This window comes from Rhinatrema bivittatum, chromosome 8 (assembly GCF_901001135.1).
Source record: "Rhinatrema bivittatum chromosome 8, aRhiBiv1.1, whole genome shotgun sequence".
NCBI lineage: Eukaryota > Metazoa > Chordata > Amphibia > Gymnophiona > Rhinatrematidae > Rhinatrema > Rhinatrema bivittatum.
The window spans coordinates 50549899-50574985 of record NC_042622.1 but is presented as its reverse complement, the minus strand read 5'-3'; the positions used below and the strand labels follow the sequence as shown (position 1 = coordinate 50574985).

At 44.9% G+C, this 25087-nt stretch overlaps 1 protein-coding gene across 3 annotated transcripts in view; it reads right to left on the bottom strand.

Moving 5' to 3' along the window:
* IFT52 (intraflagellar transport 52) overlaps positions 1-25087 on the bottom strand; it is a 129674-nt gene that overhangs the window by 48260 nt on the left and 56327 nt on the right. For 2 of the 3 annotated variants that reach the window (XM_029612445.1, XM_029612444.1), the window contains exons 8-9: positions 17023-17139; positions 9317-9403 (exon numbers count right to left, since the gene is read on the bottom strand). In XM_029612445.1, the coding sequence (XP_029468305.1) occupies positions 9317-9403; positions 17023-17139 (204 nt within the window). The remainder of the gene's footprint in view (positions 1-9316; positions 9404-17022; positions 17140-25087) is intronic. The other variant, XM_029612446.1, reaches the window with a different exon arrangement.

Genomic DNA, 25087 nt, shown 5'->3' with positions numbered 1-25087 from the left:
ACTGAAGTTAGCAAAAGCACAAGGACTTCATGGTCTAGAAGCAGAATTTTATAAATTATCTCCACTCATTTTGAGATTATTATTAGATATGTATACTTTTTGTCTGGAGAAGGGTGATTTTCTCTCTGGAGCTAATCACTCTCTGATAACTGTTTTTTTGAAACCTGGCAAAGATCCCATTAATCCTGGATCATATAGACCTATCTTTTTAATTAATGTTACCAAAATTTTGGCATCTATTCTGACAAAAAAGGTTAGGTCTGATTTTATGTTGTTTAGTTGCGAATGATCAAACTGGATTTGTCAAGAGAGGCCATGGAGTGTGTAACATTCGTAAATTGCTAGAAGTTCTTTATGGTAGGTCGCTTGATAATAAAGCAGGCTTGATAGTAAGCTTAGACGTAGAGAAGGCTTTTGATAAAATGCAATGGAACTACATGTTTTGGATACTGGAAAAATTTGGAATAACTGGTTCTTTTTTTACATTGGATAAGATTTTTGTATGTTTTACCCCAAGCTAGATTGTGAGTGAACGGGTTGATATCTCAATCTTTTTCTTTATATTGTGGTACTCGGCAGGGGTGTCCTTTCTCTCCATTATTATATTTATTAATAGTGGAGCCGCTTGCACTTAAAATTAAATCTTCATTGGTTATTAGGGGTTTGACTTTGGGCTCTTCAGAATTTCATATCTGCTTGTTTGCAGATGATATAATCTTATTTTTGAGTAATCCTCAGGAGTCCTTGGCAAGGGCCTTGAGAAACTATGGATTCCTTGGGGGAAAGTAAGGTCCATAGGCTTCCGAAGGACCGTCCGAAACCATCCCGTTCCTTTATACCCTCTTGTCCACGTTATCTGGGCCAGAGACAGTATACCCCATGCGGGCAGGGTGACTCCTCAGGGTGACTCCTCAGGGTCTTTTTCCGTCTTGCTCGCAGTCTTGGTCGCATCCTTCCCGTGAACGCCATCCCTTTCGTGAGGGCCAGCCCACGCACTTCATCCTTACCGCCTGCCACACAATGAAGTTCACTTGACTCTTTCCTCTGTCCCCTTCCTAGGCGGTCGACTCTCCCTGTTTTTCACGACATGGGTCAATTTCATGTCGGACCAGTGGGTCCTCGACGTCCTCAGAGATAGGTATGCCTTCGCTTTGCTCGAGATTCTCGAGATCCTTTTTCTATTTCCCCGTGTGGTCAGTCCCAGCAGCAAGCGGTGGAGCAAACCCCCGCCTGGCCCCTGTGTCTGGGCGTGGTGGTCCCGGTTCCAGACAGCAAACTTGCCGCAGGCCAGTATCCTATTTACTTCGTCGTTCCCTAACAAGACGGGTCTTCGTCCAATCTTAGACCTCACAAGAGTCAATCGGGCCTTCAAGATCCCGCTTTCCACATGAAAACTCTGCAAGTGGTCCTCGTGCCGTTTTGCCCCGGAGAGTTCCTCGCCTCACTTGCTTTGACAGAGGCGTGTTTCCATATTCCGATTCATCGCGGCTACCATAGTCTCTTTGTGTTCACATCCTCCACCGGGACTTCCAGTTCAGGGCACTTCCCTTTGGTCTCGCGACGGCACCTCGCGCCTTCACCAAAGTCATGGTGGTGGTGGCAGCAGCTCTCTGCCAGAAAGGGATCCTTGTTCACCCTTATCAGGACGTTTGGCGCGTCAGGGCCAAGGTGGAGGCTCTTGCCGGCAGGCGGTGGATCGCGTGTTACCTCTCCTCACGTCTCTCGGGTGCATACTGAATTTCTCCAAGAGCTACCTTCAGCCCTCCCAGGAGTTAGGATTCCTGCGAGCCCACCTCGACAACCGGGTGGGCAAGGTCTTCTTGCCTCGCGCGCGGGCTCTCAAGTTGATCGGCCGGTTTCAGAGTCGGGTCTTGCTGCCTTCTCCGGCGGCCTGTGTCTGCCTGCGGGTCTCAGGCCCCTTGGCTTCTGCCATCGACCTTGTCCCTTGGGCTTTTGCTCATATGCTACCGTTCCAGAAAGCTTTGCTGTCCCGTTGGCAGTGTCGGAATAGTTTCACACAGTCCTCCCATTTTTTGGGCCTTACCGTCGCCGACTTGTAGTGGTGGCTTTCCCTTCCTCATTTGCTACAGGGAAAGCCTCTCCGAGTCCCTCAGTGGACGATAGTAACCACGGACGCCAGTCTCTCGGGCTGGGGTGTGGTCTGCCTCTCCCAATACGCCCAGGGGATCTGACCGGCAGCTCAGTCTCGCTGGCACATCATTCGGTTGGAGGGTCGGGCGATGTTCCTAGCTCTTCTGGGGTTTCTCCCCCTCATCCGCGGCAAGGCGATACGGGTCTTGTCCGACAGCTCTTCCACTGTGGCTTGTCAATCGCCAAGGAGGCGCCCGCAGTCCGCTGATGGCCCTGGAAACCAGCCGTCTCTTCGCCTGGGCAGTGCGACATCTACAGTGCCTGGCGGCCTCCCACATTGTAGGCAAGGGGAATGTTCAGGCCGATTTTCTCAGTCGTCAGTCGCTTGATTCCGGGGAGTGGGAACTCTCTGACGCAGCCATGAATCTCATCGTCGACAGGTGGTCCCCCACCACCTGGGCCTCATGGCGACCCTTTGCAATTTCAAGGCAAATTGGTTCTTCCGCCGCTGGAGGGAACACGGCTCGGAGGGCGTAGATGCTTTGGCTCTCCTTGGCCGGCGGACGTCCTTCTGTATGTGTTCCCCCCCCCCCCTCCCCGTGGCCCCTGGTCGGGAAAGTTCTCAGAAGAATGGAACTCCACTGGGGTCCCGTGTTTCTGGTAGCACCAGAGTGGCCGCACAGGCTGTGATTTGTGGATTTTCTCAACCTACCGCCGGACGGACCTCTACGGCTACGCCATTTTCCTCTGCTCCTTCGTCAAGGACCTGTATTTTTCGACCAGGCCGATCACTCCTGTCTAGCGGCCTGGTTTTTGAAAGATGACGCCTAAGGCGCAAGGGCTATTAGGAGGAGGTCATCTTCACCTTGTTGCGGGCCTGGAAACAGTCGACTTCCCTGGCATACTCGCGTATCTGGAACGTGTTGGAAGCTGTTTGTGCGGAGTCGGGTATCTCAGCGCTCTCCGCCCCGATCTCATTAGTCCTCTCTTCCCCAAGAAGATCTTCTCCCCTCTCGGCTCTCTCCTGGATCGGGTAGAATGTCATCACTGAATGGGTCACCCGGATGTGATTGGTTCTTGAAGGGCGTCAAGCATCTACTTCCACCTTCTCGGCCGCTTGCCCGTCGGGGAGTTTTAGTCTGATCCTTCGGGCCCTCTGTGCGGCTCTGTTCAAACCTCTCCGTCGTGCTACCTTGAAAGCTCTTACGCTTAAAACTGTCTTTCTGGTCTCTATCTCTTCTGCTCTTCGGATCTCGGTGATCCACGCGCTGTCCTGTCTGGAACCTTTTGTTTTGCAATTTTCCGATTCCGGGGTATCCCTCTTGACGGGCCCTTCCTTCTTAGTGAAGGTTCTTCTAACCTCCATGTCAACCTGTCGGCAGAACTCCCTGCGTTTTCCCCTGCGACTGGAGACTATTTCCGTAAACTTGATACTATACGAGTTCTACTTCGCTATCTCCAGGTTACCCGTGGCTTTCGGATCTTGGTTCATCTTTTGTCCTCTGGAGTGGGCCCATTCGGGGTATGCCGGCTTCTAAGACCACTATCGCGCGGTGGTCGAAGGAAGCGATCTCCTCGGCCTCTCTTTGTCGAGGACGGGCGGTTCCCGAGGGCCTTACGGCTCATTCAATCGGTCTCTCCGCAGGAGATTTGCAGTGCTGCCACTTGGACGTCCTTGCATACTTTTGCTCGACACTACCGTCTGGATGTGCAAGCTCCGCTTCTTGGTTCTTTTGGGCTACAAGTGCTTCGAGCATGACTGTCTCGGTCCCACCCGGTTTAGGGAAGCTTTGGTACATCTCACAATCTGGACTGATCCGGGTACGTACAGGGAAAGGAAAATTAGTTCTTACCTGTTAATTTTCGTTCCTGTAGTACCACGGATCAGTCCAGACGCCCTTCCCTGTTTGTCTTTTTTTCTGTCCTCTCGAAGCTTGTTTCTCTTGCAGATTCGTAGATTTGTAGATTTCCACACATCTTTTTTGTGCATGAATACTGAGCAAATACACCAGAAGCCTTGGTTGCCCAGCACCAAGTATATGCAAGAGCGATTAGTCATACCATATCTATTACATTGTTCTACATCTGCTCCATTGAGCTTTATGGTTACTTGCTTGATCCTACTCTGGTTTTGTTATTTTTCTGCTTTGACATTCGTTATACTGAAGGGTTACAGGATAGGCTCTGTCCTCATATAGGATATCCTTTCAGTTTTAGTCTGTCTCCACCTGCTGGAAAGGAGGCTCAACCCACAGTCTGGACTGATCCGGGTATGTACAGGGAAATTATGTTTTCAACACTGTACAAAAATTTCTATGGATGCAAAATATCAATAATTATTTTTCAAATTACTACATCACAGCTATATTGATAATATTAAAGTACATATATTTAGTATATCTCAAAAAGATCTTTGTCCTAGATGCAAGATTGAGAAAGGCTCTTTAATGCATACATTTTTGTTATGTCACAAGGTTTTTCATTTTTGAGAAGTAGGGTTTTCTATGATTCATAATGTTACTGGGTTCCGACCTGCATATGATGGTAGATTTATAATCATGGGCTCCTCTTTATTTTCTTTGCCAGTCTCAAATGGATACTTGAAATTTATTTTTGTAACCTTGTTAATGGCTTTCTTCTGTATTTTAAAATGTTGGATTCACCCAGATTCTCCTTCTCTGACTTCTTGGTTGAATCTTATGGCAGACTGGATGCATGTAGAGAGATTGGATGTCATATTTATCCATCGCTCTCTATCAAAAGATTATAAACAGACATGGACATCATTTTATGCCTGTTTTATGCTCTGATCCTATCAAAGATCATTTGAGATTGTTAGGATTTGTTACTCAGTGGTGTTTACTCTCTCTTGGGTATATGTGTGTGAATGGGTTTAATGAATGTTGTCGTGACATATTTGTGAATGCATGTGTTCTTTTGTGTATACCTGTAAAATGATCATGGTATATAGTTTTTCTATAAGTCATCTGATATATTGATGAAGCTTTCAGTTATGTTTGAAATTGTAATTTCTGTCAGATTCAAGATGCTTTTATATGTTTGTACCATGATACCAAAACACTAAAACTTAAAAAAAAAGCACAGACAATGGAGTGGAGGAGTAGTCTAGTGGTTAGAGCAGTGGAGTATGAACCAAGGAAGCCAGGATTCAAATCCCACTGTTGCTCGTGACCTTGAGCAAGTCACTTTACCTTCCTTTGCCTCAGGTACAAACTTACCCCTAGATTCACTAAGCCATGATGTTTTATCGCAGGAGAATTCCCACTATTGCTTTGTGGCTAAACACCGCGGCACAAAAGAACGTGGAAAGCAGCCCTTTAACATGATGGTGGCCCCAACCTCACGGGACTGTCATTGCCTTAAAGGGGCGCTGGCCCAAAAAATAAAAGACATGGCAAACAGGGAGGTTGAGCGGAGGTCAGTGCTGACCCCACCTCAACCGAAGGCTGCCGGTCGAGGCAACCCTGACTCCCCCAAAATCTAAAAAGTAAAAAAAAACTTTAGGCATGTGGCGATGGCCTGCTCCCACCCCTTCCCCCAAGTCTATCATGAAGTCAACTCCCCCCCACGGCCATCATGAAGTACTTCTCCCACCAAGTCCATTATGAAGACCCTCCAGTCCATTAAATAACACTGAGGCTCCAGCCCCCTCTTTCCAACCCTCCTCCCCCCAAGGTCACCCCCAAAAAAAGGAGCAAGTCCCCCACCCCTGTCAAGGAATCCTGTGTAGGGGCCGGGTGCACCCTTGCACCCAGTCTGGTCAGCTCCATTTTCCAAAATGGCATCAACCTGACCTTGCCCCGAGGGGGGGGGGGGCGTCTTCATGATTGACTTGTGGGGAGGGTCCATCACCGTGCCCCTAAAGTTTTTAAATTTTTTAGATTTTGGGCGAGGAGGCCCCGGGTTAAGATGGTTTCAGCATTGACCTCCACTCACCTCTGCGTTTGCCGCATCTTTTATTTTTGGGTTTTTTTCTGTCGCTTTAAATATGCTGGGGGAGCCTTGGGACCCACGTTAGGGTCCTGGGCCTCCTGCCACATGTTTAACGCATTTCAATTAGGTGTTACTTTATTGCAGATGACTACCTTCTCAGTCAGCAGCAATAAAATATTAACATCAAATTGACTATGCATGGCCTTCTTTGCATGCATTTGCATTATTCATGCATGCAAATTGCATGCAAATATGGTCATTGTAATAGAGGGAGGGTATCTGGGCAGGGAGATGCAAAATATCATGTATATCGCGCATTAGAGCCATAATGCGGCTTGATGCATCACCCTCTTAGATTGTAAGCCTTCTGGGGACAGGGAAATACCTATAGTATCTGAATGCAATCCGCTTTGAAGTGCCCAAAAATGGAATATAAATCAAATAAATAAATAAAAACAATCACCCACCTAACTTTTGTACTGGAGATCTTCCAGACCCTCTCCCCCCACCTTTTAAAACCCCATTCTTACCTCCCTTCTTGCAGTTCTGAAAGGCCTGGAGCCTACTAAAGGCTCTCGGCAGCTGACCACTCACTGACATTCCTGGCATTACACGCTTGAAATCCCTAAAACAGAGCTGGTCACAATATTCTCAAAGGCTTGTCTTCAGGCAATCTTGGAAATTTCAATTCCCTGCATAGTTTTACCAGTTTTCCTAGATCTTCTCCAAAGAGAAGATTTCCATTGAAGGACTGCTTCGCCCACCTTGTTTTGGAAATTGATTCAACTTACCAGTTATTATGTAGTCACAGTAAAACGACAGACAACTACAATGGCAGCCATACTCCTAGCCAAACCTGGACCAATTCATATAAGGCATCCGCCAAAAAGGATGCCTCCTAGCTCTATCTGAGCTGCATCCTCCAGGACCATCCCCTAGAATTCCAAGGAACTTTCTTGTAAGTTCCAAGACAAAATGCAATCCTGCCCCAGCAACAATACTGTTGCACACAGCAGTCTCCAGCACCAAACCAGCAGCCTCAGATGCCTACTTAAGCACAGCCTCTATCTTCCTACCCTGAGCATTCTTGAGGACAGAGCCTCCTTCCACAGGAATAGTAAATATCTTAGTGGAAGTATAAACGTGCATACCCACCTTAAGAATGTTCAGCTTTCCTTTTCCTGCCTCCTTTCACTTCAGGAGCTGCCCATCCAAATTTCTATCTTCTTCACTAGACCTAATCAGGCCTCAGCTCAAAGAATGGGATGCTCGCCTGCCATCTGCTGGAGACTGGTAGGCTGAGGTCAGCATGGGAGCCTATAAGGGGTGATGTCAGCAAATCTAATAGTCTCTGTCTCCATCTGCTGGGTGGAAGTCAAATACATGTGTCTGGACTGGTCTGGCTATTATCCAGTTATCTTGAATTCTTCCTTAAGTAATAACATAACTGAAGTGCCTCGGTATCTTTGACCCTGTGCCTTTTGATTCTCCAGAACACTCATCTAATCCATGATGAATAATCATGTCTTGACTTCTTTGCGGATGATCAAATAGCTGGCATAATGTTCCACATAGTTGATGCTATTATGAAAACCTCCTATTTCTTATATGGGATTTTTATACCTCCTGTATGGTAGAAACATTCAAAAGTGCCTCTTGATTTATCTCAGCAACCTATTAGTTTGGTAACAGCAGTTTGTCTGCCAAGTAATTGTGTTTCCTATTTCTCCCAGCCTGAAATGTTAACATTAAATTAATTTGTGCTGACACTGGCAATTATTTTAACACAACTATTTTTGCACTGTACCAATAAATTATTTATTAGATTTGATATACTGCATGTAAAAGCAAATTAACCAAGCAGTTTACAATAAAAATAAACATAAAATCACATAATCCAAATTAAATAAATATATATTCACATATTTGTGCTTATATCTTAATCCATTCTCTTGCCCACAATTGGCTTCAAACTGTATCATGCGAAAGCATTCCTGAAAACATCACTTACCAATTCCCACCTAACAACTTACCGGTATTTTAAAGAGAAAACCATTTATCTCTTATTTCATAATTATGTAAAAAGATTTTTTTATTTAATTCACCAAAAATCTTTATCCTTTTAAAATCTCTCAAAATTAGCAACAAATGCACTTAACTGGCCATGCTTCTATTTTATTTTCTTTCCAATCCCAACACTGCTCAAGGAGAATCATCGGAATGCTCCAGCTCATTTAGCTACCCAATATAGCCAATGTTTTGACGCTAAAACACACCTGCATCAGGCGTTCAAAATGGATGCTGGCCGCAAACAGCTCTGCTTAGCTCATTTCAACATGGCGGGTAATAAAGTGTGTTGAGAATGAAGTTGCAACCTTTGGCACAAGTTTGCCTCTTTTTTAGGATTTAAAAGTTGTACTTGTTCCTTTTTTCTATTTAGTTGAGAAGCAATATAGTATATAGCCAACCTGTATTCTTTGTATGCACAATTAACTGGTCCCAAATTTCAGGATCTGGGATTCTGAACACTCAAAATGCTACAAAATGAGTAAAAATCTTATTAAGTGGTACAAGCATTCCTGCAGCCATGCAGAATAGTAACATTTTGTTTATTTGCAGCTATTTATACAGCACTGCACTCAAAGAACCTTACAATGAACAACACATAGAACAGATCCTCCCTCCACTTGTAAAGAAGGGCAAACTAGGACTTGTGGAGAAACTGATATTCCCTAAGAGCACACCAGAACCTGTGGGATCCTAGGCTCCAGGCCCAAGCTCCAATGACTAAATTACAACCCTTCAAGTAAAAGCTGTAGCCACCATACCGCTAACTGGATGCCAGGCTTGCTAATGACTCATAAAATCTTTCCTTGATCATTTGATTTAGAAGTACTAGGAGCTATGTTTAAGTGGAAGAGTCTAGTTCTCAGAGGCAGTAATATGGTGGGAAGAGTGACTATTTAATCTATCTTAAAATACTGCTTCTGTCAGTCGAAAAAACGGTTTACAATGCTAATACACATGGCAACTCCCAAGTGCCAATTAAAGCAGCAAGAGACCTAACAGGGAGTGCATGCATCCTTTTAATATTAATAGTCATTGCCACCATGTCCACTTTACGGAGGAGAAAGATGAACCCAGTAGTGATTGCCAGTGGATGATGTTTGTGATTTCAGGGCCTTGAATGGGGGGCACACCACACTTCCACAAGTGTATATGGAGCACTACCAAAAAAAGCCTTGCTCAGACATATATAAAAATAACTTACCATAATTTTGCTGTTTTCTTCTTTATCCAAGTATTGGTCACTGAACATATGGCAAGAGCCCATCACAGCCAACTTTCCACCTTGATTCTGTCAAAAAGCCAACAAACAAATGAATCTTCATCTATTATTTAAAATGTTTCCCAAGAGATATACATTGCAAGCCTGCTACTAACCTTTAACAGTGTTTTTGCTTTAAATGAGAAAAATATGTAAAGACAATAAAATGTATCCTAATAAGTAAATGTTTCAAGCAGTGCGTTTTAAGCTATCATATGTGTGCTTGCTACTGATGTGGCACATGCTGCCATCCTCCAGGTTTCTAGCATGGCAAGTGGCATGAGCCCTGACAACGTACACAATATCATGCAGTATAGGTCCCCAGTATCATACACAATATTTGTCCCTCACGGGTACCCCTTGCAGCATTTGTCACAGGTCCCTGGCAAAGCCCACAATATAATCCTCTTGTAGATCTGTGAGTAGAACTCACCAGATTCCCTATAAATCGCCAGCATAGCACTTGATATTCAGCCTGGTACAACATCCCTTACATGACATACATTCCTACCCCTTTACAGGTCCCCAGATTAGCACTCACCTAGCACTCCCCCATCAATTTCCACCCCCGTTTCCCTGCAAGACCTGAGCATGGCAACTACCACCATTCCCCTCAGGTGTTTGGCACAGCACATGCCATCTTTCCCTACAGGTTCCAGTCTTGACACATGCTACTATCTGCCACTAATCACAACATGAATACCAATTTCCAGGAACAGAGCGCTGCAATAACTAATTGCATACAGCCTGAAATTCTATTTTGATTGTGAACCGTTGTGAAGGTTCCAAATGATGTGACGGTATAGAAAACCAAATAAACCTTAAACCAAGAGATATACACCCTTGGATGAGCAGGGTAAAGTATACACACTGTCCACAGCATGCATATATTCACACACCCCCCCCCCCCCACCAGAGAAAAGAGATGGCATGGGGGGTAAAGGTTAAAACAAACCTGGTCAAGTATGCACAAGGATTTCATTTTGAAATCCCTGTGGATTCTTTATCTTTCTTTACCCTACATACTTTGCACCTACATAGAACGGGGGGTAAAGAAAGCAAGTTTTCTTATCATAAACAGTGTTTTCTGTAGACAGCAGGATGAACTAGCTATTGCGTGGGTGATGTCATCTGGCAGCACCAAACAGACTTGTCTCTCCTAGCTAGTAGAGAATTTCCCAGGCAGGCATTACTTCATGAGCCTCTTCAGTCAGTATCAGAGCTAAATCTAGCTAAATAATTGACTTTCCAGGGAAGTGGGCAGGTATTCCATGGCTAATTCATAAGAACATAAGAAATTGCCATGCTGGGTCAGACCAAGGGGTCCATCAAGCCCAGCATCCTGTTTCCAACAGAGGGCAAACCAGGCCACAAGAACCTGGCAATTACCCAATCACTAAGAAGATCCCATGCTACTGATGCAATTAATAGCAGTGGCTATTCCCTAAGTAAACCTGATTAATAGCAGTTAATGGATTTCTCCTTCAAGAACTTATCCAAACCTTTTTTGAACCCAGCTACACTAACTGCACTAACCACATCCTATGGCAACAAATTCCAGAGCTTTATTGTGCGTTGAGTGAAAAAGAATTTTCTTCGATTAGTCTTAAATGTGCTACTTGCTAACTTCATGGAATGCCCCCTAGTCCTTCTATTATTTGAAAGTGTAAATAACCGATTCACATCTACTCGTTCAAAACCTCTCATGATCTTAAAGACCTCTATCATATACCCCCTCAGCCGTCTCTTCTCCAAGCTGAACAGCCCTAACCTCTTCAGTTTTTCCTCATAGGGGAGCTGTTCCATCCCCTTTATCATTTTGGTTGCCCTTCTCTGTACCTTCTCCATCGCAACTATATCTTTTTTGAGATGCGGCGACCAGAATTGTACACAGAATTCAAGGTGCGGTCTCACCATGGAGTGATACAGAGGCATTATGACATTTTCCGTTCTATTAACCATTCCCTTCTAATAATTCCTAACATTCTGTTTGCTTTTTTGACTGCTGTAGCAAACTGAGCCGACGATTTTATTCATCCTATCTACGGAAAACACTGTTTATGTTATTTATTTATTTTTCTATACCGACATTCGATTTGACATATCACATGCTTTTTTTGTCAATATGCAGGCTGACTTAACCATTATTTGTGGGCATCCTGAGCTGAGGTTGCAGCAGAGCATTTTCATAGCAAGCAATCCAGACCCAACCATGGAGCGGGGACTACAGTGACAACAGATTTCGCAAACCCGTGTGCCCAAATTTAATGTCAGTCTTTGAGAAGTTATCAAGATAGTAATCTGTCATAAAGATATGAACTGAAGACCAAGTTTCAGCTTTGCAAATAACCTCGATTGGTACTTTTTGAAGATAAGCCACTGTGCCACTGTTCTATGTAAAGCCCCTTATCTCTGTTGGGCAGTTTATCGTTATATGTAAACTGGAGTGATTTGTAGTCTCTATAAGAACCTCGGTATATAAAAATAAAAAATAAATAAATAAATAAATAAGCAATGAAAGATGCCATGACTCTCACTTGATGAATTTTTTTTACAGTCTGTGACTTGCAATCCTACTAGGGTGTAGCAGTGGTGAATGCACTCAGTCAGCCAGTTAGATAAGAGTATATTTGGTGACTGCTATTCATAGCCTGTTGGGGTCATATGAAATGAATAACTGGGAGGTCTGAAAATGCAGCTGAATTCTTCTTTTGTAATAGGCTAAGAGCCTTTTGCAGTCCAGAATATGGAGGGCTTTTTCACCTTCATGCACATGAGGCCTTGGAAAGAAGATAGGCAATACTATGGACTGGTTGATGTGAAAAGCAGAGATTATTTTTAGCAGAAACTTCAGGTGAGTACAAAAAACCACTCTGTTGTGGAAGAACTACATGTAGTGAGAGCGAGCTTGGTGATTCTTCTGTCCAAGGTCACTGTGACAACACCTTCCATGTTAAGAATTTAAGAGAAGCTGACTCCAGTGGCTCAAAAAGATGCTTTATCGGTTGGGAAGAGACCACATTTAGCATTCATGGAACAGGTGGTTTCGTACCAGGGGCTTGATGTACCAGAGTCCTTTCATGACACGAGATATCAGTTGAGGAGAAGAGATAATTTTGCTGTATATCGGCATATGGTAGGTCCTTTGGTGCTGTGATGCACTTGCACGGAAGAGGTGGCAAGACCAGAGTGAGAAAGGTGGAGCAAGTATTTTAGCAGGTGTCGGTGTTCACAAGAGAAAGGGTCCAATGCTTTCTGTTGGCACCATTTGGAATACCTGTTCTATTAAAGGCATAATTTCTTCTAGTTGAAGGCTTTCTAGACAACAGTAGTATGTCCACAATTTCCATAGGTAGATGAAAATCCACAGTCATTGATTGCTCAATATGCAAGCTGTTAGATTGAAGGAAGAGAGGTTGGAATGATGAAGTGCTCCATCCTTCTGAGTTAATAATGCAGGATCTGTTCTCGGATGTATGGGAGGACTTCTGGAAAGTTGTACAAGATACGCATACCAGATTTGTCTGGGTTAAGAGGATCAGCCGAGTACAGTCCTGAAGAACTTTTTCTGCACTCTTTTGGCAATGAGCTGTATTAGTGGAAAAGCATACATAAGGCTTTGTTCCCAATTGAGGAGGAAAGCATTCTGAGCCAGTCTGTGATTGCTCGGCAAAACTGAGCAAAACTTATTTAGCTTTGTGTTCTTTTGTGATGCAAATAGGTCCACTGATGACAGACCCCCATAAGCTGAACAGTTTATTGGCTACTGATTGTTGCAGAGACCATGTGTGTGGTTGAAACAGTCTGCTAAGTTGATTTTCCAGAGTGTTGGAGATGCCCAGCAGACAGGCAATTTGATTCTTTTCTGCCCAATTCCAGATCTTCAGGGCTTCTTGGCAAAGATCATGATCCCGTTCCTCCCTATTTGTTGACATAAAACATTGCAACTTGGTTGTCAGTTTAAATCAGGATACTCTTTCCCTGGAGGAGATTTGCAAATACTGGTAAGGCATGTCTTATTGCTCTCAGCTCCAAGAGGCTGATTTGAAAATGGCTCCCCTGAAATGACCAGGATCCTTGGGTTCAGCAGGATCCAGTGTGACTGCCCATAACTTGGTGAAGACATCTGTCACTAATACTATTTGGTGGGGTAATGAGATAAGTGGAGCTCTTTCCTGGAGAATCAGGGGTGCAATCACAACTGTAAACCTCGCTTCATTGCTGCTCAAATTCACATCACATATAACAGTGGTTGAGTCAGTTGATCCCACTGGGTACGCAAACCCCATTGGATATGAAGGTAGGTCAGTGGAATGATATGGATCGCTGCTGCCACATGATGAAAGATCATGAGGAGCTGCAATCCCCCTGGCTTTCTTGGGGATGAGGAAATAGAAGCCCTGTGAATGTTGAGTCACAAGAATTGGCTTTATCACTTGTTGGAGAAGCGATTGGATTTCCAGATGGAGTTGCGGCAGATGAGACGGATCTAGATGGAGAGTTGAGCAATGTGGAAGGGATGGTAGCTGGGAGAAATGCAACCAGTATCCAGACTGCATGATCTGGAGGACACAAGGGTCCTTGATGATCTGATGCCACTCTTCCAGAAAGTGTTGAATTCTTCCCCCTACTGGAAGAGAAGGGAATGGATTGCTCAGAAAAATAAAAAACTAGGCCCTGGTTTAAGCTGAGCCTATTGTGTGGTCTTTGGTGGATGGTATTCTCTTTGTTGAAGTCTCACTAGAAGCGGTTGTTGACGCTGGGCTAGAAGAGGTGGCAGATGATAATCTTGATAAGACTGATAGGGCCGCCTGTGAATTTATGGTCGTTTGTATGCGTAGAAGAGCCGCCTCAACGTGGAGGGCTGCTCATGAGTTGTCGAAAAAGATTGTACTGCCACATTTTAGTCCTTTATCTGCACTACTATCTGAGTTTCTCACCAAAGAGATTGTCTCCCAAGCAAGGGAGGTCCACAAATTTTTAGTGACTGTCTTTGTGGATGCTAACTGCCCAAAGTCATGCCATGAGTCAAGCCCCAGTGGAGGATGAGGAGGTACATGAAATAGAAACAAATGATTCATAGACAGAACAGAGGAGGTGGCAGATGCCTTCTTCTGCATCCAGAAGTGCTTGAGGATAGTAGGAGCCCTCTTCAGGAGGCTAGAGGAAAAGTTTCAGATTTTGAATGCAGTTATGGATATAATACACCATGTAGAATTTGTGGATAGATATGCAAGCAGATAGCATGGAAAGCTGTCTAAAAGCTTGAAGTCTTTCTCCAGGGGAGAGCTGAAATAAATATGAGTCGTCTTTGCTTTTTGTCATAACAGACTCAAACACTACAGATTAGTGAGATAATTGAATGATGACGAATCCTGGAGAATGTTGGACACTGTAATTGAGGTCCAGCTTCCTAGCCATAGGAGTGCCTGAAATGGGAGTTTCTCACATTCTTATCAGAAACACACAGAATATTGTGGCCTGGAAGGGCCATTGGGTCAGCAGGAGAATTCAGAATCTGGAGAAAACCAAGAAGTTCACATGGGGGGGGGGGGGGGGGGGGGGGGGGGGGGCGCCTTTATCTTTATGGACATGCACACCCAGTAGCATTCCCATCTTTTCCATAATATTTGAATAAGAGAGATCCTCTGGGGATGAGTTATGGTTTTGAGGATCTGGAAGTGGATCTGAAGGTATGCCAGTAGACTTTTCATCTGAGCCAAAGATACACAGCTTCACTTATCTGGGATTCCAGTAACGAAGAGGGTGATCAGGAGGTGCATCCAGTTGACTCTGAGGAGGAGCTACCTGGTCCAACATCTCTGATAGATTGGACTCCGCTGCAACAGAGTGGGACAATGAAGAACCCCTAATCATGGGTTCTAATGACGAGTTCATCACTATTGGCAAAATCGGGACTCCGGCCTGTGATAGTGAAAAAGAGGGGCTGGAATGGCAAGAGAGGAAAAGAAACTCCTCACCAAACCTGCAATGTGTTTAAGTGACTGATGCGTCCTCTGGACTGCTGTAGGCGGTGGGACATCCTCCTCTGAGACCAGGATAGGCTCCTGCATTAGAATGGGCAGCTTGATAAAGGTGAGTAGAACTATGGAGCACACCGGGTCTGCAGTCTCCAGGCGAAATCCTTCTGCCACAAGTCTAGGTGGGATGAGCACCCTGGTTAATGCAGAGTAAAGACAATCTGGCTCTTTCGGCTGCAGATTTATGATGGGCTGTGTACAGGTGAGTCAGCAAAGCAGGCTGATAAAATGAAGGCCGAGATCAGTGTGCAGATAGCTTTGATGGGGTAGAATGCTTAGAAATCATGGATGACTCCAACAGATCTTTAGTGAAACATGCCAAGGAATCTGGCACTGTACGATTGTGTTACGTCGATGGAAACATCAGATGTATCAGGAATGCACTGTGCATCTTTCCACTGTCCACCACAGCAGAAGCCTTGAAATGCATCAAGGAGGCATGGGCTGCTTGTGGTACAAGCTTCGGAGAGTGCGAATGAGTATTGTGTGCATTGGTGCATCATGCAGTCGCATCAATGCACCATGCGTAGAGTGCATCTGAGTAGGATGCATCATGCGAGTCAAAGCATCACATGTCAGGATTGTTGATCGTGGAAGGTGATGATGGCCGCTTCAATGGTGCTGATGCACCACGCTTCCTGAGTTTATGCTTCTTCAAAATAGGCTACAATGATTCTAACAAATGATGCTGGTTTGTCTTCGTGGCTGACAGAACTCGACCCTGTGGCTACAGCCTGAGTGGATGGGGAAGTTTTAGAGGAGCTGCTGCTCAATTCTTTTCCTGGTGAGGTATCCATTGCAGCACTATGGGATGAGAATCTCCTACAACCCATAAAGCGAGCACAAAGACATTCATCTACAGGCATAGTAGTTCTTTTGGTCGTGATCCGGCTCAAGGCACCAATAACACAGTTCGTGCCCATCCATGAGGGACATTATTTTTCCACAGACACAGCTTTTAAATTTGCTCACCATTGTAGATTTCTTCTTCTGTCCAGCCATGCTCTGAGACAAGGCCACTGCTTTCTTTGGGTTTGTGTATTTTTAGGTTGCACTGAAACATCTTGTTGTGAAGATGCAGAGGCAGCAAGGCAACTTAGAAAGAAGATTAGAAAGAATTTGAGAGAGAAAAAAAAAATCACTGAAAAGAGATATTTAGAGAAAAAATATGAGGAGAAAGTACACATCGATGCTTAAACTTGGACAAAAAATGACTGAAGAGACTTACAAGGGAACTCCTGCACATGTTTAGTAGAGCTAAAAGCTCTACTAGCTAAGAGAAACAAGTCTGTTTGGAGCCCCTGGATGATGTTGCCCATATGTAATGGCTAATTCAGCCTGCTTATTGTCTGAAAATCCATGCAGCACCAACCACCATGGGAAGTTTCCCTTTAGAAACTGGCTTGCAGGCCTGCAAACTTCCTGCGTGCTTTGAAAATTTCCCTCCCCATCTAACAGTTGTTCAGTAGTTCTGTGATCCTTCCAGCTACTTGAACTATGAGATGATTTAGCAAAGAATGCTAGAACAAGTCATTATTGGATATAATGCTTCAAACATGTCTTCTTTCTCTACTTACTGTCTCTACTTGCTGCTACTTTCTTCCCTACCTCATTTCGCTCAAACAGTTTAAAAATCTTCTTTCTAATCCTTTTCTCGGCCCTGACAGAGATCCTACCACTGCTTTCAGCTTCCTCCTCCAGCATTTTGTCTATAATTTCCTCCAGCTAAATACAAAGAAAAAGATATCCAGTTAAAGATGTCTCGTATTTTAATAGACTTGCTGTTAATTTGTCATAAAAAAAGGTGAAGAAAGTTGGAAAAGGAGATTAAAAACTACATCACATTAACACTTTCTTAAAGAAACCAAAAACATGGCATCATTTTCAACACTGAGAAAGAGATGAAATTCTGTTACGGTGAATTTCCTAATATAAGGGGCAATTTTCAAAAACTGTGGGAGTTTGCAGGTCTTATAGGTAGTTTGTACCCGTGGACCTGCAAGCTAATTTTCAAAGAGAAACTCCTCATAGAGATTTTCTTTGACATCCTGGGTTAGCCAACGATCGCAGATACAAAAGTACCCACAGACTAAGTATGCTGAGTATTTAAAAAAATAAAACCACAACTTGTACTTTCCCTTTCCCAGTCTAACCTTTTTGTCCTTTTTGTCATGGACAAAATACGAAAATTGGTACTTACCTGCTAATTTTTGTTCCTGGAATTCCACAAATCAGTCCAGACGAGTGGGTTTTACATCCCTACCAACAGATGGAGTCAGAACAAAAATTTTTCTGAAACTGCTACATAAGCTAGAGTGCCACCTGCAGTCCCTCAGTATAAACCTGTACTGAAGCCAAGATGTCGACAAATTCAGAAGCTAACCTAACTCCCTCCTCTACGTGAGCAGGGGAATAAAGGTAAAGCCCTTTCAACAAGAGCCTGTATGTCCACAGCAGGGATCGAAACCCCTGAATGTTAAACAATAAGACATGACTTTTCAGTCTTCTCTATGATACACATAGCTGAGATATTGGTCTTTCAACAGGGTGGTCTCTGGACTGATCTGTGGTATTCCAGCCACGAAAATTAGCAGGCAAGAACCAATTTTCCTTTCCTGTTCATACCCCAGATCAGTCCAGACAAGTGTGATGTACCCAAGCTCCTCTAAACCGGTCAGGAACCTGAAAGACCAATTAGCAATACATGCTCCCCAAACAGCACCTCACTGGGCAACTAAATATCTATTTGGTAATGTCTGGTGAAAGTATGATGTGATGACCAAGTTGCTGCATGGAAGATCTCCTGCAGAGAAATAAACTGACACTCCGCCCAGAAAGTTGCCTATAGTCTAGCCCCTTCAGGAAGTGCCCTTCCCTATCAAATATAATCCGAAAATAGGGCTTCTTTCAGCCACCGTGCAATTGGAACGTTCAAAGCCTTGCAACCCTTCTTTGCTCCACTGAACAGCAGAAAAAGGTGATCAGACCTTCAAAATCCATTGGTAACCTTCAGACACTGAAGTAAACACTAATGGACATCCAACAAATGTAACTCTCTGGGTCTGCCGCATCCAGATGCCGGAATGCAATAAGTTCAAGCAGCTGACTCAGAGAGAATGACAAAAAATGAACTTCGGCAAAAAATGACAGAACCGACTGCCACAAAACCTCATTCACTGAAATTTGAAGAAAGGGGTCCCTACATAACAAGGCCTGAAGTTCTGAAATTCGCCTGGCCGAACAGATAGCTACTAGAAACACCCCATTCAGAGAAAGATCCTTCAGGGATGTCCCCTATAACGGCTCAAAAGGTGAACTACAAAGAGCCTTAAGCACGAAACAGAGGGTTCAAGAGGGGTACATCCAACTAAAAGGAAGTCATAAACGCTTAGTGCCCATCAGAAAACCACATCCAGATGGACCGCCAAAGAAACTCCATCCACCTAAGTGCTTCTAGAGTGCTGTGCAGAGCGTCTCTCTTTACTCACAACATGCAAGGGGAACTCATAAGTCTTCTCAGATTGGACGAGCAAAATCTTAGGTGAAGCCTCTTCTTATCACATCCAGTGCCCATTGGTCCAAAGACCTTGGTCCACTCCTCGTAACAAAGGGCCAATCTCCCTCTGACAGCCTTTTTTTTTTTTTTTTTTGAGTAGAGTGGACCAGCTTCCCTTCATTGTGTGGCCTTGCTGCCTCTGGCCTCTTGACTGGAGTTATCCCAGGTGGAATTATGCAAACCCCGAAAGGACTGCTGCCACCCTGATCCTTGCTTCTGAGATGAGAAAGCCACCCTGTTGGAGCGATACCCTCTCTCTTCAGTTTATTTCAGGCAACTTTAACCCTTTGGACTCCCCCAAAAGGTTTACTAGTTGCTCCAGATCCTAGCTGCAACTAACCTCCCCTTAAAGAGATCACTGAGCTGGGACTTGGACCAGACATACATTGACAAATTACGTAACCAAAGAAAATGTCTAGCCGATATCGCCGACACCATAATCCCAGCTGACAATCAAAACAGATCACAGGGTGCATATGCCAGATAAGCTACGGCAGCCTCCAGACGTGCTGCTTGCCTAGCGGAGGTCAAGGAAACCTGTCCTTTTGTCTGTAAGCTCTGCACCCACTGCAGCCAGTCCCGAATGCCCAAGGTCGAAACCTTGAACATTTTTTTTAGGCGGATCGGCCATTTCTGATCCTGAGTAACCTCCAGCGTGGCCAAATGATCCACACAGGTGGTTTTCTTCATAAACGTGCAGACCGAAGTATCAACCTCTGGCACAGGATGGAGCTTAACCATAGCTCTCCCACCTTCAGTCCCACTTGTGGAGTATCCTACTTCCAGAGAACCAATTTCTTTACTGTTCTATGGAATGGAAAGGCTTTGGGGCCCCCCTTCATGGTCGGACCCTAGCTGAGAAATTTCAACTCCCAACTGTTCCAGCACATGCAGGATCAAAGGCCACAGCTTGTCCTTCCTGAACCATCTTAACTTTGGCTGCCTCTGAAGGGCTCCCTCCAGGGCCAACATCTTGACCCCTGAATCCCTCTGAGGGATTTGCGACATCAGTGTCACCACTCCAATGACCTTGAAGGTCTAAGCAGATGGAAAAAAGCACTCAACCCTCCCTGAGAATCTCGCCTACCCATTTTAGCCTGTCACTGGGGCCCCAGTGGAGAAGCACACTTGCCTGCTGCTCCCCTTTTTGGCTAAATAAGCTTCACACCAAACAGACAAAAAAGCTGCAGGTGAAAATCCCTCCCGAACAAAAGTATCAAAAGACAAACAGGGATAAACAATTACATGAGCCAATAAACTTATATCCAGTATTGCTTATCCTGGGAAATGACCATTCAAAGGTACAAACTCATTGGATAGCCAAATACCGCTTTGCTCTTTATAACAGATAAATTATTTTTAAATGTTTATCTATTATGCAATTAAAAACTTAGTTCTTTAAACACCTATTGTGAGGAAACATTTTTTTAAAGTAGAAATCTTTACATAGTTGTCCACCTGATGAAGTCTAACAACATACGGTAGTTGTATTGAAACTTGAATCACACTTATCTTTATTTCTTGTCCACAGATCTTCTATCCAACATATTTTTCCAAAATTAGAGAATACCAGCATGCCCAGAAGTGCAAAACATGACTTGTCCAACACTGGTCGTGTTTCGATGCCTTGCATCTGCATCAGGGGCTGGGGGATGAAGTTAGCATTGGCCGTTGGCAGTTAGAAGATGAATGAACGTTAACTTCATGGAACACGCTCGACTGCTCAAGCCATTAAGAGGGCGGAGAGCTCCTCTCAAAGTATTTTCTGGTTTGTCGCAAACCTCCATGAGGGTCATGGAGGAGATTGCAGAGAGGCTCATTGGAAGTTCAATCTGTACCCCCGCCGAATGATGGATAGGACCCATTGGCCCAAGATTTGTAGACAGCCTCCCACTGGCTGGTTGTTCTTTGGGGGTACAGACTGCTGGTTTAAACCCCCTCGCAGCCAGTCAAAACTCTGTGGCGGGGCTCTGCTGCAGGGCTGGTTGCGGTTGAGGAAGACGTCGCTGCCTTATTCGTAGTCTAGCTGGCGCCCATTGAGGCCTTGCCCTACAGCCGGAGGATACTAGTTCTGCAGATGGTAAAAGGGGCACCTCAAGGTTTGTTGTGATGGCTTTTTGCCAGAGGACTGAGGGTCCGAGGTGATGGCAGACAGATGCTGGAGAGTTTCATGGTAATCCTTCAGCTGCACTACTGCTTCCTTGATCTTATCTCCAAAGAGATTTTCCCTGGTACAAGGCATGTCCGCAAGATGCTCTTGTACTTTGGGCCAGAGGTCCGAAACCCGAAGCCAAGCTATGCGCTGAGTCCCAATGCCTGCCACAGCCATCCTTGCTGCTGTTTCAAAAACATCATAAGCTGACTGGACCTCATGCTTGTCACATTCCAGGCCTTGCTGGATCACCTTCAGGAAATCCTCCTGAGATTGCTGTGGGAGACGCTCCACTAGATCCTGAACTTGTTTCCAGAGTTTTATGGAGTATTGGTTCATATAGAACTGGTAACATGCAATCTGAGCTCCCAACATGGACCCCAGAAAACTCTCCTTCCCAGAGCATCCAGGGCTCTGTGTTCATGACCTGGAGAAGCCGAAGCATGGGTCTGCGACCTCTTTGCTTTCTTTAAGGCGTTCAAACCCCAAGGTGGGCTGTACCAGATAAACCGCATCAGCCTTTCAATTTACCAGTGGGATGGACATGGGATGCTCCCATAGCCAGAAGAAGAGATCTTTAAAAATGTCATGCACCAGCACTGCAACTATCTCTTTTGGAGCGCCCACAAATTGCAGGACTTCTAGCATCTTATGCCTGGAATCCTGCTCAGTCAGGAGCTGAAAAGGCACCAATTCCGCCATGGCCCTCACAAACCTGGCAAAAGTTAAGTCTTCTGGCAGAGACTTACACCACTACTCAGGAGGAGATGGCTCGGAGGGAAAGTCCTTGGAGGCCTCCGTCGAGGACAGAGACACCTCACCCTCCCAAGGATCATAGGGGGCATCCTCCTCATGCTGGGTGCCCAGAGCCACACGAGGTGGAGCCCTAATTGAAGTTTTATGCTGAGATCCTGATGGCTTCAACAGCACCAAAGGCACCAGTGAGGGCACAGAGGGTCCTCACGGAACCGGAGGGTGCACTGGCACCAAAGGTCCTGTAGGCACCGGAAGCACAGAGGGAATCGACAGCTCCAGAGGCACCAATCCTAAAGGACCTGGGAGAGGTAACAGCAGTTGGGGTGCCTTATGCAAGAGCAGTACCATCGACGCCAATGGTCTGTCCTCATTAGAGGAATCACTCACCAGGATAGTCACCGGTGGAAGTCGCGCCGACATCCCCTGCAAGGGGGCCCAGGGCATCGTGATAGGTTGCATCGGTAGGACACCGAGCAGCAAGTCCAGCCGCTCCAACAAAGGTGCAAACACCGATGGAGTGGGCTCCGGTGGCTGCAGTGGTTCTGGTGGCTCAATGTCCTGCAGGGCCTAGCCAATCACCAGCCACAAACGGCGCTCCAACTCCTCTTTAAATGCTGACAAGGAAAGGACAGCTTGAGGAGGAAACCAGATCCCCCGAGAAATGCAAGGGGGATCGATGCCTTCCACCAGTCCCTCGGGTTCAATGGAAGGCAAGGCTTCCTCGGCCCGATTCTATTTCGGAGACAGCACAGCTAGTGCCGGTGCCCTCCCGAGGTTAGAGGCATGCAACGATGACTATCAATGGCAATGCTTTATTGATTTCCCTCGATGCTCGGCCCAGTCTTTCCCCGGAGCTGAGGGAGATGGCAAGGAACCAGACCTGGAAAAAGAAAAAACTGACATCAGATGGTCCCCTATGCCCAGCTCTACCTGGATATTCAGCAGTGTGGGAGATAACAAAGGGGTTGGAATCGCTAAGATTCTTTGGTGTCGATGCCTCCAATGCCGAAGTTGAGGGTTCCGACTTTTTGGCACCAAACAACTTTTCCTTTTTGTCAAGGCACACACGCGATGGCCCTTAGGGGGTCATCTGGGCACAAAAATCGTAGCCCCAGACATCATGTGATGCCCCCATGCACAAAACACAGACCTCATGGGGATCTATAATGGACATGGTCCGGGGGCACTGGGGACAACAGCGGAAGCAGGATGATGCTATAGGAAAAAGAGCGCAGCGAGCAGTCGATATCCGGCGGCCCCCTACCTGCACTGTCAGAAATCGACCACAAACAACGAAAAGACTTACCGCAGTGCCCGATAACTAGCCTGCAAAGCACAGAGGGACCCGACGGGACTTGGAAATTAGTTTTCCACAAAAAAAAAAAGTGTGAGCTCCACAGTCGCAAGGCACTAACTTCATGGAAAAAGAAAGACTGGAGAGACCCCATGAGGACACGTGGATAGTGGCATCCTGGGCATGCTCAGTGTGTCAATCAAAGTTTCTAGAAACTTTGACAAATGTTTTCCGTGCAAGACTCCATCTGATGATGTCACCCATGTGTGAGGACTACCATCCTGCTTGTCCTAGGAGAAACCACCCTCTCCTACATATCATGATGCTGAGAACCTTTTAATGAAAAATATACTCACTATATTCACTAAAGAACACTTATGTAAGTTCAACTGTATTACATAAGAACATAAGATATGCCATACTGAGTAAGACCAAAGATCCATTAAGCCCAGTATCCTGTTTCCAGCAGTGGCCAATCCAAGTCACAAGTACCTGGCAAGTACCCAAACAATAGATCCTGTGCTACTAATGCTGGCAACAAGCAGTGGCTGGCTATTCCCTAGTGAATAATAGCAGTTCATGGACTTCTCCAGGAACTTTTCCAAACCTTTTTTAAACCCAGCTATACCAACTGCCTTAACCCCATCTTCTGGCAAAAATTCCTGAGCTTAATTATGCTTTGAGTGAAAAAGAATTTTAACCAATTTGTTTTAAATGTGCTAGTAGTCCATTATTATGCAAAAGAGTAAATAACAGATTCGCATTTACTCATTCAAGTCCTTTCATGATTTTGTAGACCTCTATCATATCCCCCCCCCCCCCCCCAGTCGTCTCTTCTCCAAGCTGAGCAGCCCAAATCTCTTTAGCCTTTCCTCATAGGGGAGCTGTTCCATGCCCTTTAGCATTTTGGTTGCCCTTCTATGTACTTTCTCCAGTGCAACTATAACTTTTTTGAGATGCGGCGACCAAAACTGCACACAGTATTCAAGGTGTGGTCTCACCATGGAGCAATACAGAGTCATTAAGACATCCTCCGTTTCATTTGCCAATTCCTTCCTAATAATTCCTAATATTCTGTTTGGTTTTTTGACTGCCACAGCACACTGAGTTATTTCAATGTAACATCAACTATGAAGCCCAGATCTTTTTCCTGGGTGGTGACTCCAAACATGGAACCTAACATCGTGTAACTACTGCTTGGGTTATTTTTCCCTATATGCTTCACCTTGCACTTGTCCACATTTTATTTCATCTGCCATATCGACACCCAATCTTCCAGTCTGACAAGGTCCTCCTGCATTTTATCACAATCTGCTTGTGATTTAAATACTCTGAATAATCTCGTGTCATCTGCAAATCTGATCAAATTACTCATTGTACCCCTTTCCAGATCATTTATAAATATATTAAAAAGCACTGGTCCAAGTACAGGTCCCTGAAGCACTCCAATGTTTACCTTTTTCCACTATGAAAACAGACTATTCAATCCTACACTCTGTTTCCTGTCTTTTAACCAGTTTGCAAACCACAAAAGGACTTTGTCTCCTATCCCATAACTTTTTAGTTTCTTACAAGCCTCTCATGAGGGACTTTGACAAACGCCTTCTGAAAATCCAAATACACCACATCTACCAGTTCATCTTTTTCCACATTTATTTACCACTTCAAAAAATGTAGCAGATTTATAACGCAAGACTTTCCTTGGGTAAATCCATGCTGGCTGTGTCCCATTAAAACATATCTATCTACATGTTCTGTGATTTTATTCTTTATAATAGTTTCCATGATGTTTCCCAGCACTGAAGTCAGGCTCACCTGTCTATAGTTTCCTGGATCACCTCTGGAGCCCTTTTTAAATATCAGGGTTACATTGGCCACCTTCCAGTTTTCAGATACAACAGATGATTTTAACAAT